Source organism: Athene cunicularia, assembly GCF_003259725.1.
Source record: "Athene cunicularia isolate RWA chromosome 1 unlocalized genomic scaffold, athCun1 chr1_part1, whole genome shotgun sequence".
Taxonomy (NCBI): domain Eukaryota; kingdom Metazoa; phylum Chordata; class Aves; order Strigiformes; family Strigidae; genus Athene; species Athene cunicularia.
The window spans coordinates 29,658,169-29,676,045 of record NW_020799091.1 but is presented as its reverse complement, the minus strand read 5'-3'; the positions used below and the strand labels follow the sequence as shown (position 1 = coordinate 29,676,045).

The 17,877-nt window shown below is 41.4% G+C and overlaps 1 protein-coding gene across 1 annotated transcript in view; it reads right to left on the bottom strand.

Moving 5' to 3' along the window:
* Nucleotides 1-1,376: 1,376 nt before the first annotated feature.
* HTR2A (5-hydroxytryptamine receptor 2A) overlaps nucleotides 1,377-17,877 on the bottom strand; it is a 28,300-nt gene continuing 11,799 nt past the window's right edge. The window contains exon 3 of the mRNA XM_026848698.1: nucleotides 1,377-2,639. Within this exon, the coding sequence (XP_026704499.1) occupies nucleotides 1,840-2,639 (800 nt within the window). The 3' untranslated portion in view covers nucleotides 1,377-1,839. The remainder of the gene's footprint in view (nucleotides 2,640-17,877) is intronic.

The following is a 17,877-nucleotide window of genomic DNA, read 5'->3' as shown; positions in this document are numbered from 1 at the left end:
TGACCTGTACACAGTGGGTCTGACCTATCCCACGTTGGAGGATATGGCTCATAAAACTGGAAGATTTAGTTATCATACTGGCAAGAGAACAATAAAAGCAGTTTCTTGGAGATCAGCCAGATACCCAGCCAAGTTTTAAGTCCTCTTCTACCACAGGTCAGTATTTTAAACTAAAGGTCTTCCTCTTCCAAAGACCCCCAGTTGGTAGGCTAGAATCAGATTCAGTTTCTTTCTGTCTCTCTCAAATTTAATTGGTCTAGGAAAATTGAACAACTTCAAGCGAAGGACTGATGAAGGCATTGGAGTTTGGCTTCTGGGTAGGTAGTGTTTTTGTCAGAGTGAACAGGATCTGAAACTGGAATACATCCTGCTTCTAATGATTATGGCTGCAAAACTCATAGGTATGAATCAAATCCTTGAATGTAGGTTTTGTGGGTGGATACAACATTTATATTTATGCTCTCCAGCAGAGTCCCACTGGCTTCAGTGAAATTATCTGCAATGCTCGAAAGAAAGCATGACAAGGCATTTCTGTCGAGCAATGTATTTGATGTTCTTGATGTAATGCATTCTGCCCTTGGAGCTATGCAGGTGAAATACAGTGCTGCTTATAAGTCCTGTTATTTTTCAGTTGGGCCCCATTTGCCCATATGTATTTCATTAAGGCTAAGTCCTAATAGTGCAAGCTATCTACCATTCCTGAGCAATCTACCATAACAGCAAAACAGCGAAACCAGGGAAAACAATGTTGAGCCACTAACAGTTTTCTAATAATTCTGGCTCTACGAGCCCTTAAACAAAACCAGAAGGACATTCTTTATAATGGCCTTTTTAACCAAAGAGAAATGATGAGAGAGGTTCTGCTGTGACCTTTTACTGAAGGCTTCACTCATGAAAAGCTTCCGCTGACATTACTTAGATCAGACTGCTGGAATCAAACAGAGGCATGGACATGGAATTGTTTAGCAATGTTGTGCCTGATTTTCTGCCCTTCTCTCACTTCACTTCCCTGTCAACACGAGTGGGAAGGAGCAGAGAGTCAAGCCCAGTAATTACTTTTGAAAAAATTACTTTCAAGTTTTAAGCTGAACAGATGAAACTTTTTGAATGGAAATGAAGTACAAGACATGAAATAAAGATTACAAATGGTAGTAGAACTGAAGGATCATTCAAGTATAATTTACCTTCGAAGACTGCTAATTTGAACTATAGAACAAATGGCAGAAAAGCCCAGTAACAACAGTTCAGAATGGTCACTCAGAAGAAAAAAATAGCCATAAAAACACTTACCAAAATGTCCGTATAATTAATCTATACAGGTTTTAATATATTTCTCTTTAATATTTTAAAATTTCTTTTAAATATATATTAGCAAATTAAACATAATTTTATTTAAAATTCCATAAAGTGCTCATTCAGTTAATGATAATAAAATTCCATTGTAGCAAGACAAACTAGCTAGAGCCTACTCTGCAAGAACATCAAAGGACAGATTAGCTTTCATTTGCAAAGAGAAAAGAAATGCGTAGGTTTCTTCACAGCCCATGTTATAATACCAGAAATTGCATTTTTTTTCTTTAAGAAATATATCCTTTAGAATATTAAAAAAATAAGTTTAATAAAGCCTGTGCTTAAAACAGCCAAAGTACTGTATGAAAAAAAATTGCACATTTGATACGATTTCAACCCTGTTTTTCATCCACAGGATAATATGAGGAGTATGTGATGTTATTGGAGGGTCTCTTAAACAGGGCTGATTATCCTAAGCTGTCAGAGCTTCTCACAGCCACATGAAATTTTCAGCATATGCACGGTGGTTGTCATGGCAGCTGCCGACCATCACACACCGCTAACATTTTCGTTTGTTGGGCTGATACTTCCCTTGGAGGTACCATCCAAATGATGTATTCCTATTGTGACCATCGAATAATCCTTAGCCATCATTTTTGCCTCTTTTTTCAAACTCTTCATTTGTGCTAGCTGGAGCTGGCTGGAATTATATGCAAGTGCTGGGATAGTGTTCACTAAAATCAGCTGGAAAGGTTTCTTCTCCTCCTTGTAGCGACACTGAATGTAACGAGAGAAAGCTGAGCGGTAGGTTTTATTGAACAACGTATATACGAGTGGGTTGACAGCCGAAGAAAGGTAGCCAATCCAAACAAATACATTAAGTAGTCCTCCAATGACTTCTTGATTGCATGACTCCTTGCAAATTACAGCCATCACATTGGTGATGAAAAACGGGCACCACATCACAACAAACAGAAAGAATACAATGCCAAGAACCTTGGAAGCCTTCTGCTCATTGCTGATGGTTTGCATGGTTCTCCTCCCAGAAGTCCCCACATCTCTGTTCAAAGAGCGCTGAAAGAGTTTCTCTGAGGACAGGGAGCTCTGAGGGAGGAAGCTAAATGAAGCAAACTTGGTCTTTGGGCCAATGTCATTCACGCATAGCATAGCTTCCTTCTGCAGCGACTTGATAGTTAAAAAGTAGGTGACCACCATGATGGTTAGAGGGATGAAGAATGCCACAAAGGAGCCTACTAGGACAAAATTGTCATCCACGAGTAAGCAGCTGCCTTTCTTAAACACTTTGGAGTCGTCCTGTAGTCCAAAGACAGGTATAGGCATGGAGATACCTGAAGGTGGATTAGAGAAAGAAGAGGTTAAACACAATAATAAAACCACCATTTCCCATCTCCAAGAAAAAAATAAACAAAACACTCTTATCTATACACAGGTCATTTCTCAAAGAATATATGGTTATAGGACACAAATGAACACTAACAAATAGAGCCACAATTGGTAGACACCCCAAAGCAAACTGAATTTACACAGGGGAAGGACAAACATTCCCTCTCATGTTTCAGCAGTAGCATAATGCTAGTCCTGTTCTTGTGACTCCTGGGACTCCCCTAAGAAAAGATGCTGCGTGAAATGTTGGTCTTGCAGATGTTGAATTTCAGGAACTGTGCTGTGGTCTGCCAGGCTCTGGCATTTGTGCTGCTGCTATCTTCACAGGGTCCCAGAAAAGAAGGGTAGGGGAAAAGCAGCACTGGTGTTACATGGGATTGTGCAGTTGCTCTAAGCTGAATTCCCTCTCTCCTTCAAAGAAACCTCAGCCACAGGTAGAATGTATCCCGTGACACCTGGTAGCAATAAAAGAATAACTCCTTGGATCTTGGGCACCCTGTAATGATCTCCAGACTTGCTCCTTGATTTCTGCCACCTTGGCAAAGTCTTTTACCAACTATGATCAAGATGATACCATGTCTTTCTTTTCTGTGTTGGCTTAAGAGTGGTCTTGGGCTGCTTTTCATAAGAGGATTAAAAGTGTTCTGGGTACTGGTTTCTGACTAGGCTGTGAAATACTGAGTTTGGGAGGAGAGAGACATTTTTCTCATAGGTTTGAGAGTAATCTTTCATTGGGTCTTTTTCTTTTTTCCATCATCGCCATACAGTTGGCACAGTCTAAATGGTAAAAAAAAAACATTCCATGGCAACAGTCAGAGGAAAGATGGGGACAAATTAAGCACTGAGAGACACTGATATGAGCAACCTGAGATGTGGTTCACCTTGCAGGACTGCAAAGGTTCCTTCATGATATTCCTAACATCTACTGGCTGCCCTCTCAATGCAGAGCCCTGAAGGCAACAGCAGCCCTGCAAACTTTGTCTTCCTCTGGAGCATGTGCTACATCTTTGCCCTGTCATGAACAGCAAGGCCAAGTGATGAAGTCCATTCTCCTTGGACTGCTCTGTCTGATTCAAGCCCACTCAGCCATTTCCCCAGGCACTTCTGCAAATGTTGCTAGTGCCTAAGCAAAATCAAACAGCTGTTCTTTCTTTGGTTGGTGGTTTTGGTTTTTTTTCAATATTTGTCTCCTCCTCTCCCCCCAGATAGATGCTGCCTGTCAAAAAGAAACAATGTTCAGACAGTGAAAGGGATGATGTGCTGTGAAGACAGCAAAAGCTGAGTTGTGAAGAAGGGAGTGATAATGCAGCCCTGTTTGGATAAAAGCAGCTAGGAGTCTGACTCCTGTGGAAAGTTAGCATAATCTGGGAGCTCCAGTCCCCTTTGCATCTTTGAAGAGAAATCCCAGATGCTGTATTTGACTTCTGTGGCAGAAAAAATTAATTAGAGAATAATTTTTTATGATGCCATGCCCTACCTTGTCCCCTGTGCACCCAAGAATGTCCTTACTGGTTCTCAGATGAGTCCTGAAACTCATCCTCTCAGCACCAGCATTTCAGTGGTACCTCCCTCTACCTTCCTTCCTTTCCCTTCTTCCCACTCTGGTGCTTAGACTTGGAGCCCTTTAAAACAGTCTGTCTCTTCATTTCACGCATTGCCAATGCCCAGCATAAAAGCTCCAGTCCTAGAGGGAGGCTGTGGAGTCCAGGCACAGTACCAAACAATAATAATAACAGTAATAATAATATTAGAGCATTATTCTCTTCAAATGTTCCATTCTTTTGGTGCTGCTACGAACCTATTATTTTTTTTTTCTACCACTGCTTTTTATTTTTCTAACAACACTGTAGCTTATTTTATCTTCATTGTTTTGAACTGAGTCATGGCAGTGCCTTGGGACAGTTTACAAAAGTGCTGTTCTTATCTGTCCAGGGCAGAAACTGGTGGAGAGCCTGTGGTATTGTCCTTTCTGTTTCTGCTGCAAAAGCCCTAAATGTTTGAACTTCGTCTGTAAGAACCAGTGGGTGAGGTGCAAACTCATGCAGAGTGTGGCAGCTCCTGGGTCAAGCTGATGGAAACCTCCAGTGACTCCAGGAAAGCTGCTGCCTAAAAAGGTCCAAGTCAGTCTGAATGATGGCATGGAGGGAGAGGTCACCTGCAGGACCCACACTGCCCAGCCATGGCTCAGTAATCTGGGGTGCCGGACACCTCCAGGGAAATGGGAAATGCTTTGAAGTTCCTCTTCTTTTTTTTGGGTAAAGTTGAAGGGATACTGAAGGCACCTAGCACCTCCCAGCATTATGCTTCAAGCTGCATGAAGACACAGCACTAGTCAGAGCAATACCACAAGCTTCCCATCTGGTTCTGCCCTGTACTGATAACAGCAAGCTGTTTTTTCTTTTCATTCAAAGACCTAGTGTGAGCCACAGAGATAAAATAAACAATGGTATTGACAGAGTAAAAAGATGCCTTTCATTACTTTCATTACTTATGGTTAAGCTGCATGAGGAGGCATGGGAGGAGAGGCAGCAGCACTAGAAAGAGGAAAATACTAGAGTAATTGAAAGCTTTTTCAAGTAAAAGGCCAAAGTCAGTTACAACTCCTCAGCCAAAATACAAGGACAGCAATTCCCACCTGCTTTGTTTTGCTGTTAGCAGCTTCTGGAGAGAGGCATCTAAATCCATATTTCTGGATTTTAAAAAATGGAAATGAGCTCCAGCTTGTATCTGGAGTTTCCACATTTCCTTGTCATTCCTTTAACAAGTGCAAAAGTGCTGCTCACAGCGGAGCTGTAGCAGGTGCTGCTAGACATGTAATTTTTTCTGAATGACCGTTTAAGGCATCTTTCCCCTACAGCCACGGGCAACTGGCCTGTATATGGTTTGAAAATACCAGAGGTACCCCGGTTTGGTAGCATAGAACATTGACAGCTGTAACCTGCTTTCTGTGTACACCCCAATTCAGTTGATACAGGGGATCCCACAAATGATATTGTGGCATTCCTGCATGGAATAAATAAACTACAGCCCAATTCTCTACAGGGACTAAACTTACTACTCCCCTGACAAAAGGGAGTTTTTCCCTCTTCAACAGAGAGCTTCTGGCTTCTGTAGCATGAGGATAGCAAATCCCAGTGAGGACACAGGGAACAAATTCAAAGGCACTCACGTTTAAACTGTAAATAAAGGAGCTTCCGTGTGCAACCTATGTCCACTATTTTGATGGGATTTTTAGGAAGCATCACACATGGCCAGGAATGTCACCCACACATCACTTGGGTTTTGTCAAGACCAAGTTTGTCCTGTAGTCACATTACAAAAGTCCCCGTCCAAGCTGTATTAGCATTATTGCAGCTGACTGAATTAATTCTTTAAAGATTGAAACTGATCAGTCTATTTGTCTTTGATGATTCAGATGTATAATTTCTTGCAGGTTTTATTGGGGGTCCTTGCTTTCCAGCTCCCTGCTCTTGATGACTGTGGATGTTTAAGAAGACACAGGCTGTGCCTGTGTATTCAAACATCAAGAGAAGAAAATCAGCTTTAGAAGAAAGGATCATGCAGAGCTACCAAGTAGGGATGAGCAGGCATTTGGGAAATGGACCATGTGCAAAGAGTAGAACTGGAGGAAATGACCTGGCAGGGCTGTAACAGAACAGCTATTCCACACCCTGCCTATTCCATGTTCCTGGCTGCCACTAGCTCAAGGTCAGTTTGGAAAAAGTCGTGATATCCCCTGAGTGCTTTTTTATGGTTTATCTTACTCCACTTGCAAATCAAATTAAGCTGAGACAAAGGAAGCACTCCTCACAGAGTGGGAACATCCATTCCCACTGCACTGGAGGTACACGAGCCACTGCGTTTCCAGCTGACATTCCCACTTACTTATATCAGAACATTTTCTCTTATGGACAAACCCTAAATATTATGTTCCACTAGTAGAATCTGGTTTATTTATATAGCTTGATTTATACACAGGTGGCTGCTTCAAACACTATGGACTTTCATAAACCACAAAACAGAACCCAAAAAGTGAAGATGAGTAATAAATCCTGCATTAAACCTCAACCATTTGGGCACAACTTCAGAATGACAAAAGGCTCTTGAAAACACCAAAGGTTAAGAGGTAAAGCAATAGCATTCTTGTTGCTCTCTTGAAAAGCCTGGTAAAACTGACAAAGCTTGATTTAGAGCTACACATTGCTGGCTTGCAATTGAGAGATATACAGCAGCCATAAACCCACTTCAACTGGACAGGTAAACTGGGTTTGCAGCTGCCTTGAGCTGCTGAGACTATTAATGAATCAAAGCCAGAATTTACAATATGCCTTGCAGGGTGGCACACTTAGGCTAGGTAGGATGAAGAGAAGATGGGTGAACTGATAAAGTCAAGGTTCCTTCCGTGAATTCTCTTTCAAGCAGAAAATGTCAGTCACATGCTTTCACCTCACATATATCAATTTCAATCAATTTGAATACAAATGAGCATTACTATGTGCCTTAATAAATGTTCAAAGGATAGGAAATACCTTTTAGAAATGTCATTACAGTTTCTCAACAAAATTCAGCACCTTTGTTCACCTTCACATGAAAAAGAAAAAAGTCTCCTCAGCTCAAGTTTTAACAGTCACATTGATTCAGACATATGGAGATTATGGGCCAGATCAGGGGCCACTGCACAGAGATGTGCTGTGACACTGGAGACCTCTGAAAGCATTGCTGCCCGGAGAAGGCCAGTCTGTCCTTCAAGCAGCTCAGTGTGGCAATACTATCTAATTATTTAGAAAAGCTCGTATCTGGTATCTGGTGCTTTTCTTTTCTTGAAGAGTGTCCTCCTTTGGTACAAGCAAACAACAAGCAGCCATCCTTGAACACTCACATGGTACATCCCAGGGCATACAACACATACCCTCAGTTTCATTTTGTATAAAAATTGCCTTGGTGCAACATAGCCATTACATTATTTTCAATATTTTGGACTGAACCAATCACACGAAGTAATATTTATTCCTTTGGGCTACCATGGTGCCCTGTGTGGATGTCTGCGTGGTCTAGGAACACAAACTATAGTGAGCCACTTGTTGGGGGACCATGGACCATATCCTCCTCTGATTATCAATGATGCAAATATGTCTGGAGCTTATATCAGGAGCCAGAGTTTAGCAACAGCAACTTGTGTGTTTTCACTTAAACATCCACAGGAGAGCTGCTCAGTCTGGCGCCATGTGTCTGCTTGGAGTGTGGCGCTCACTGTTACAGGAGTCATCGTTTCCCCAGACCTGCAAATACTTAACTGATTTCTGCATGCACCTGAAAATGTTATTTCCCAGCTGACTCATTTCCAGTCATGACAAACCTTTCATGTTATAATTTTGTTGCTACCCAAATAGAGCCAGCCACATTGCCAATAGCAAGGTTGTGCAGTTTGCTGATGGGTAGCAGTGCAGAAGCAGAAATATTCACCTGGGGACAGGGGATGTCGAAAAGCTCTGGGTGGTTTGGGGCCCACCGTCTGAGGCTGCATCTAGTTACCATGAATGTTAAAAAACTTTTGCCTTTCCTAGTCAGCATGGCAGTGTCCCCAAAGTCTGGGATAGAATTTCTTCTTTTTCCCGTCAGCAGGTGCACATGTTGGTGGGGGCAGGAGTGGGTGAGGAGCTTTCTCTCACAAATCCCCACATAATATTTGCTTTTGGATGGATTTCCTCGGGAGTTAAATGAGTCACAGTGGCAGTGGAGAACTGTCTCCTTTTTGCATTCCAAGGCTCTATCCTCACAGGACTGGAGTCAGAGAGTGTGTCTCCAGGAATTTTCCTTATTGCTGTCTATAGGAAAAATCTAGTTTTTTATGTGAGGGCACACACAGAGTTCGTTTTCTGTACCTTTCCCTTGGAACATTTTATTTGGTCACACATGTTCTATTTAATACAACTAAAAGGAAAACTACTTTATATTTAACTTCACACAGGGGGTGGCAGGTAATACTTGGATTATTCTATAAATTTTGAAATGGGTTTGTTCTTGGCAGCTCAGAAAATCTCTGAGGAAACATATTATTTAGCCTAGCAGGAGATATATTCAATTCTTTTTATGTGAGAAAATTAATGTAAATGATCATTTATAATAATACAATGCCATAAATGTTCTCTTTCTCTTTAGAAAAACAAAATCAAGAAAATCTCAGTGTCTTCCTGATAGATTTCTCATTTATGTTCCCAGTCTTGAAGCCTTTTTCTTACAAGTACAGAGATGTGTTTGTGCAAATTAATTTGTAAGACTGTGAAAATAAATTAAATAGAAACAGAATTAGAGGAGCATTAGAGGGAGGACAGAGCAAGACATGAAGGACAGTTGCCCCTTTTTGACCCAACTGATTGGGTCAACCCAAGGCTCCAGGGTGGGCTGAGTTATGAGAGGAAAGCACTGATGGAGTCGCTTGCTGCTTTGGTATAATCCTGTTCCCTTACAAAACGTGCATGCAACTCCATTTCCTAGAGGCAGCAAGAATCCCACAGCAGGAAGCAGTTACTTTGCTCTTGGTTTTAAGTGCTATTCCTGCCTAAGAAGTCCCCTTTCTTAGATGTGTTTCAGGACTTGTTTGCAGCAGTTCTGTGTCCATGTCTTGTTTCCTTCTTGGATTTTCCAGTCTTTCTGAGTATCTGAGGAAGGTACAACCTTTTGCATAGCAATTTTCAGTGAAACCTCCCACACCTACAGTGTGTAGAAGGGAGGCCTCCAAGGGGTAAGAAATTGCTGGAGAAAGCTGTGCTACCTGGTCTGCTCTTTCATAAGCAGGGATGATGTGTGATGAATTGACTGCAGTCCCCATTCCCTACCCCCCTGTGCTGCTGCAGTGGAGGAGGTAGAGAAATTGGGAGCAAAGCTCAGCCTGGGGAGAAGGGAGAGGTGGGGGAAATGTGTTTTTAAGATGTGGTTGTATTTCTCACTGTCCTACTCTGATTGATAAATTAGTGGTGGTGTTCAAATTAAATTGATGTTCTTTTTCTTCTCCTAACGAGTCTGACTTTTGCCTGTGACCGTAATGGGTGAATCATCCCTCCCAATCCTTACCTTGATTCACAAGCCTTTTGTTTTATGTTCTCCTCCCCATCCCTGAAGGGGAAGGAGTGAGAGAGCAGCTGCATGGTGCTCAGCTGTCCTCTGGTCTTAAACCACCACAATGACACATATTTCCAGCTGGGTTGTTTTCTGTAACACATATAACTACTGAGACACAGAGCTTTTTCTAAATACGCAAGAAATCCAAACTGTCCAGTAATACATTTTTGCACAGTATGGCTAAAGGACAAAATAATGCATACCACATGCCAGATTCTTCCACAGGACTCCAATGGATTTGATTAATTTCACTTTTCCTGCGCTTGGTTGGATCTGTTTGACTCTGAATATTTTAGTGATGTTAAGTCTGGAGAAAGATGTCAAAAGACCCCAGCCTTAGATTTGGTAAGTGTGTAAATGTTCAGATGTAAAGAAAATCTCTTTGCCTTGTGTAGATTACCATGGAAATACAAGTCATTATAAATGTATCTACAGAGGAGGGAGGCAAGAAGGCATCTGGGCCTCCTTTTGCAGCAGAAGGTCAGACAGAGCTGTTTAGCTCCACAATGTCCAGGAGGTTAAAAGCCAATAATAGACACAAGCTAAAAATCGTTTTGCTCTTTACTGCTCCAGAGGAACCCACTCAACCTGATCTCCACAAAGGAGCATGCCATCATGCCAGGTAGAGCAACCTTGTTTCCCTGAGAAAGCACCATCCCTGTGTTTGCCAGGTGAAAACTTAGACCATCCTTGGAGATGGGACAACAAATTGTTTATGGGACTGTTTCAACAGTGTTTTGACACCACACTGCAGCGTCACAGCCAAGATGAAATTGTTCCTCCTTTGCCCTGCTCAGTACCATGGTTCCCAGATGATGCCGAGAGCACATGGACAACTAGTGTCAGAGTGGCAATGCTGAAGGAGCACTGAGAGAAGGGCAAACCCCACTCTATACAGGCCATCTGTATGGATATCATAACTTTGTTCTGACAGGAGCTGGGCTAGTTTAGATGTGCATCTGGCAAGAAGCTCTTCTTTCTCATTAACAGGCCAGCTATTCTCACAGGGAAGTGCCTGAAGAAGGGAAGATCAGGAAGATCAGGGACACCTGCCTGGAACCTTAGGTGCATTTTAAAATCTGAGAGCATGGAATATGACAAGAAGTGGAAAGGCATGAGTGTTTTATATCCTACTCAGAGGCATGTGAATACCATAACATGTCATGTTAAAAGAAGCAGGGCTGAAAATAAGCACTAATTTCACATGGACACATACCCCATCTGCATGGGCACTCGTACCTGCTTAACTAAGATTGTCAGCTTTTCTAAATGACTGAATTTAACTAAATAACCGAATTTAACTAAATAACCGAAGCTGTGTTTTCATGATCTGAAGTCATACATTTGGCAATGCATCAATGCTGCCATATCTGTCAGCTCAAAGGAGATGTCCTGCCACCTCTCAAGTGCATAGGATAGAAAGGGTATAGGGTAGCAGTGGAGATTTCTGCAAGTTTTGTAGCCCTATAGTTTGTCAACAGCATTTATATTTTCATCTGGATCTGGGCAAAGACTCCTGGGAGAAGCCCTCTGCCTGTACATCGTCCTGGTCTCTATCCCAGCAGTCCCAGCTGGGATGGTTGCGTTGTATTTCAAATGAAGTTGACAGGGTACACAGCTCCACATGCCAGCCCTTCTACATGGGCTCCAGCTTGCTCTGTGCATCTGCCTTCACTTTAGTCCCTGCCTCCCACCAAGGAAGATCTGCCAGGAGAGAGAGAAGATGGTGTGTCGCACTGCACAGTGCCTAGAGGAAATTGAACTGCAGCTGCCAAAATCTGGCGGTGAGGAACATTTCTAATGTAACAATAAAAGGCTTTTAAGACCTCCCACCCTGTAATTTAATTGCTTTATTATTTACAATACCAATTTATTTGCAGTGTGATCTTTGATGAGATTGAGACTGGTCACTATCCCCGAGTCTGGAAAGAGTGGAAAATAAGGCTGGCTAGGCTAGGAAGTTGAAGCTGCTTGCCTGGGGGATACTGGCTGAGCAGAGCCAAAGTCCGAGGCAGCTCCATAGCAGCTGCAGTCCTGCTGTCAACCGAGAGTCATGAGGGAGCTGGGCTTAATGCTCTCCTCCAGGGGCTGTAGGCTGATGATGGCTGTGTACCCACTTCATCCATGGTGATTAGGAGTGATTAGAAGTGACTTTATGATAAAGAGCTGAATATTTAGTGTGAAAAATTGCAAGAGGTGCCACAGATCTCCAGCCTAGCTCAGTGCAAAGGGATGAGGTGCTACTCATTCTTATTTAAAGCTCCTGGATGGACAAACCTACTACTTCTCTGGGTCTCAAAATGCAGCAGAGCAAGTCAAACACCTTTTTTCCTTTCTGTGTACTCAGTTAATGCTGTTTAAATTGTGTTGGTGTTTTTAAATTCCCTGTGGCAATGGTTTAATTTCTGCTCAAAAGAAGTTACAAATTTAAGGTTGTCACCGGCTTAGGTAAATATGTTAATCTGAAAATTTAAAAAGCCTCTAAGTAGGATCAATTCCAGCCACTTGTGATATCCCTCCTGTTTAGCACAGGAGCTTTTTGTATTTCATGTCAGATGGCTTCACGATGTTCACTGTTGAGGCCCCTAGGAGAATAGATTTGGGGATAATTGTGCTTTGAGAAAGAAAGAAATACCATATGTTTGTAACAGGATCTTCCCAGATCACACATTATCAGTCTGCCTTTTTAGCTATGAAGCTCCTGAAGGCTCCTCAGGGCTAAATTATTATATGCTATACATGCTACAGACACAGTAATGTTTAAAAAAACCCAATATACAGTAGCAATAAGCTAGAAATAATGGAAAGGTCTTAGATATTTCACTATCATAAGCAATTAATGTGATGGCTCCTGGAGCAGTCTAAGTGACAAGACCCTCTACTATCCCAGGTTTTATACTTCTGGGATTTTAATTATTACTTGCTATGATTTGTTGAATGCTGCTAATTTACTTAACTCTGCCTTAATTCTCCACTGAACTGAACAGAGATTTTTGTTGGTATGTCTCTGAGATTTCTCCGGCAGCGCTGCTTGACCTTGTTTTGTAGTTTAAAAGGAGATTTAATGTAGCTATCAAGATAAGCTTTTAAATTATTTTATTAGTAACAATTTTGCACTGAGTCTGAAAGGCATAGATGACCAAAACTATAATTCTCCTAAATTTTCTAGACCTCAGACTAGGTCCCACTTTAATCCACTTTTGTCTTGTCTCTCCATGCCTCCTTTTGTGGTTGCTTGCAGAGGCTGCTGATGAAGCAAATGTTCAGCTTCCTACTAGTTATACAAGGAGACTACACCAATGGCTTGATAATTATTGGTGTCATTATTATTATTATCAGATGTCCTGATGAGATGGATAATTTGGAAGGAAAAACAGGATGAGAAGCAGTTTAACCAGCACTGGTCTGAACATCATGATTCACAGGATCCTGAGCTCTATGCTTCACTGCCCACCCAGTGGATAATACCCTTCACCCAGACTGAACCGCTCATTTGTTAAATCAGTTAGTGCCCTGGTCACATTTAGAAGATGGCAGGGCTGAAGAGATGAAAAAGTGATAGATAATATCTGCCCATGTTTACCGGTGCTATAGCATAATCCCTAGGTTTACCTTTCTGCTAAATGTCACAAACCACCTTGAAAATGAAAAATAAATACATGAACTGCCCTTGCAACAAGCATGGTGGGAGGGACCTCCTCATGTCTTGTAGTGGTATACAAGGCAGTGCTGGTTTTACCCTGGAAACACTCAACCTAAAACTTTTGGGCACTTTTATGCTTTTAAGGAGGAAGTTACCCTGCTCGCTCGGTGCACCTGACACCTAAACCCACACAGTATTTATCTCAGGATACTCTCAGTTCAGCTCATGCTATGATCGTAGCAATAGTGGTCAACCTGACATTTCAGAACTCAGATCAAAATACAAAATCATAACGAGGGTTATGTTCTACCAAAAGGAAACAGGTCTTCCCTGTGAGTGTGATGTACTTGCAGCATAAATGCAGGACTGAATACTGTGAAATACACAGCTCCGATTTTTATCGCCAGAAAAGAGAGCCTTTATCACGATGCCTCAGCCTGCTTTCAGCACTTCATAGGAGTTTGACAGGCTATTTTCCATCAACGACTCTAGAGGACATCATAGGAAAAATCAGCTGACAGGTATTTCTAAATTTGTTGTAGGTAATTAAGAATATGTTGTCTCAGCTCTGACAAAATCCCTGACTTTTATTAGCTGAGCTTCTGCTTAGAAATTATGCCAATGGCATGGGCCAGGAAATACATGGGGAAAGTTAATTACAGGCTGAGTGAGTGATAGTTTGCATTATTCCTGCTAATTGGAGTAAATATAAGGATTTCATGTTAAAGCAGAATTCTGTGATACATTTTCTTAACATTGTAAAATGCAAAATCTGTCTTAAATATAGTTCTTTAAAATACATAAAATAATCTCTGAAATTACTCTGTATAATTTTAAAATTGATGAAAAAATCTTTGTTGTTGACATTTTCTTTTATGCAGCATAGTGCTACTTTAACAACACTATTTTTAATTTAGAAGGTGATTAAATGCAATTACAGTGTACAGATGATAGATTTTATAAATCCCAACATGATTTCTTATGCACTGCATGTAGCTTCAGTTATGCAGAAATCCCAGTTCCTCTGATTAGAGATGCTGAAGTAATTTCTTGGTCAATATAGGATCCCCTTTTGAACATGTACTGTTGTAGAGACCTACTGGAAAAAGATCAGAGCTGGCCTCTGAACATGTTCTTTCTGCATTTTGCAGCACTTCACATAACACTTTCTGCAGAAAAGAATATCCTGTGGTAAGACCTAGGATCATCCCTTCCCCTCTGGATGGGAAATCCATTCCGGATTCTCCTATGTATTACATGCTGTGCTGGATATGTGACTGGCTAAAAAATATAGACTTGCAGAGAAGGAGGAAGAACTTATAAGAGGCACTGTGCTGTTACTGCCTTTTCTCTTAAAACATTCCATTTACTCTGACATATCCTACAAAGAGAGACTGGCTGATTATAGGTCATATTGCCAACCACCAACAGTTAACATTCAAATAAACCTGGTAATAGGACTAGCCTGGTTCAATTAAATTTATTGCTTTTTTGTCAGTAGCTCCAAGGGGAAGAACAACATGGTCCTTATAGTCTTCAAAGCAAAGACAAGTTTAAAAAAAAATAAAAATCGACAATGAACAAATTGTCTCATCAGTATCTTGTCTAACCAGGTTCTTTCCACATAGCTCTGTTATTAAAAATACAGCTCTATAATTTAAAACTAGCCTTTAAAAATAAAGCCAAAGCAGAAAGAAAAGCCACACATTAATGTTGTGGCCACTGCTCATTCCTTTCTTCACCGTAAAGCAGAATGTTTCTTGCAAAAGAGATGCTCACAAAATGAGTGTGTGTCTTTTTCACAGGTAAACACCTTCCTCTCCTCCTGCTTATCAGGTAATTACACATAGAAAATGGCAGATGTATACATAATAATTATTCTTCATTAGACAATACATATGTACCAGTATAACGTATTTTTCCCCATCCAGATGTATGCCAGATTGCTTAATGTCTCTGGTTTGGAAATATGGCCTTATGGATTTATGCTGGTTTTTTACCTCTGTGTTTCCAAATTTGGAGAATTTAGAAAGCGGTTCGATCATTACCATTTTGTTGAACATTTTTGGATAAATAACATGAAAAGGTTAATAACACCCCCTTGTCAGATAATGAAGAAACATATACAAAATCAAAATGCAAGGTTTTTTAATCTTCACAGTTATGAGAGGGAGATGTCTGTGCTAAGCTCTTGGTCTGGTGGGTGAGATGTGTTCACTCTTCTGGGAAGAACAAATCAAGAGAAGGATTCTGTTACATGAGAAATATGGGAATAATTTACATCAACGAGGAAAGTAAACATGATATTTATGTCTCTTTCTCAGAACCATCTTAAGTAATGTCTCATAACTGGAATACTTATGCTTGCCAACTCAGAAATGTGCATCACAGCATGGAAAGTTAACATCCCTGGGACAACCTATGCATGAAGTGCTTGTTTACTCATTAGTTGTCACTGCTTATGGAGTCATTAGTATGGCAATGAACATTCTACTGGCATAATTGCTACTGCTACTATGCCTCATACACTGTGTCTATAAAATAATACAATGAAGATCCTATTTCTGTGACATCGTGATGAAGGGCTAATACTTGGTTTACGAAATTATGTGCCACGGCCTTTCATTACAGTTAATGCAAATTTCACTATATGCTGTGTCACAATTTTTGACAACATCTTTATGGCATTTTATTTTTGTGGTGGCATCTATGTCCACAAATGGAAAAGGTCCCAGGGGACTGCCAAAACACAAACCCTACAATATTTGCCCTTGAGATTCTCCAACTGGAAAGAGCAAACAGTATGTTCACTCTCTGGGAGATGATTTCATGAGTATGATAAGAAAAAGTTAGCTAAGGTAATGATTATAAATACTGCTCAGAATGCAAAGCCAAGTTTTCAAAAGATGAAATGGAAGTGAAGTGAATGACTATATGGTAAAGAGAGTAGTGTAGCAGATATTTCAATTTTAGCTCCAGCATTTCCAAATTTAGGTGCTCAACTTTAAATCTATATTGTCGGTGTACAGTGCTCTATGTAATTACTTGCAATTTTATGTATTTTGGCAATATATTCCATGTTATAACAAGTGGTCTTTTCCTGTGCCAAGCCATCCCTAAATTAGACTTAAATGAACTGGCAAATTATATCATCTGGAAGAAATGGAGGATGTGGTGGATCTGGAACAAGGATTCCCAACCTGCAGCCCCTTGGCTATTTATGCCTTTTGAAAACAGTAAAGGGACTTTGAAACAAAAGCTGTCCTTGGCAGAAGGAGGAGTGAGCTGAAGGAGGCCAAAACTGTCAACAAACCACAATCCAGAGACAATGGTAGTTTTGCACTCTCCTAATCCCAACTGCTTCCCTGGCCCTATGTACTCTGTAGGACAGCAAGAAGTCACACAGAGAAATTGCGGGTTGCCTGGGAAGGAGGTGTGTGAGAGCTGAGCAACCAGGCCTGTGAAAAACTAAGACAAACAGCCTGGGAAAGCAAGAGTTGAGGCTGATTGAAGATTTGCCTCAAACACTCCCAAGACAAAACTATGAATCACAGGGTGCTTTCTGTGGAGGCCGAAGCTGATAAGGCTGCCCGATGTATCTGGGGAAGAGAGCCCTGTGGAGATGGGACGGCTCTGCCCTGGGGCACCTGGGCAGATTTCAAGGGCCATGTGTCCGGTGAATGAACTTTGCTTCATTATCCACGAAATGCATATTAAAGTTGACACCCCTCAATATGCTAACGAAGGCTAACATGGTCATGCTAATTACATCATCCCATGAAACACCTTACCCCTCCCCGTACATGGGATACGTAGGTCTGTGGGTTGACCTAGGGGACGGACCCAAGGAAAGTGGGTATAAATCAAAGGGGAGAAGAAAGGGCTCTCTCTCTCTCTCTGCCCCTCTTCCTGTCCCCCCCCTCCCCCGGCCGTCCGGAGAGAGCAGTGAAGCAAAGACGACGGATGCCAGCGAAGAAGATAGCTGCCTCCTGGAATCCTCGCCGGCAGGATCAGCGCAGGAACCCAGACTGGTGATCTGTACTCCCCCATTCCCTCTATCTCCCTCTTTTCCTTTTTTCTGTTAAGAAATGTAAAGCATATTATATTGCTCGCCACAACTTGCTCTGTACTTAGCCAGTATATCATGTGTTCAATTAGTGCATTGTAGGTAGTTAATAAATGCTTGAACTTGGAGACTTGTTGTCCGCTCCAATTGGGGATTTGCGAATCTGAGTCACTTGTCCCCCTCGCTGGAGCGGGACGTGACAAGGTGTAAGCCTCTGTGTCAGCATAAAGCTTCACAGTGGCAAATTATCAGTTCAGTTACACTGGGCTTGTCTCATACATCTGGAGGTAACTTTCTGCACTCTGCACTTTGGAGGATGTTGCTTCACATGATAACAGTATTTCTGTAATTTTGA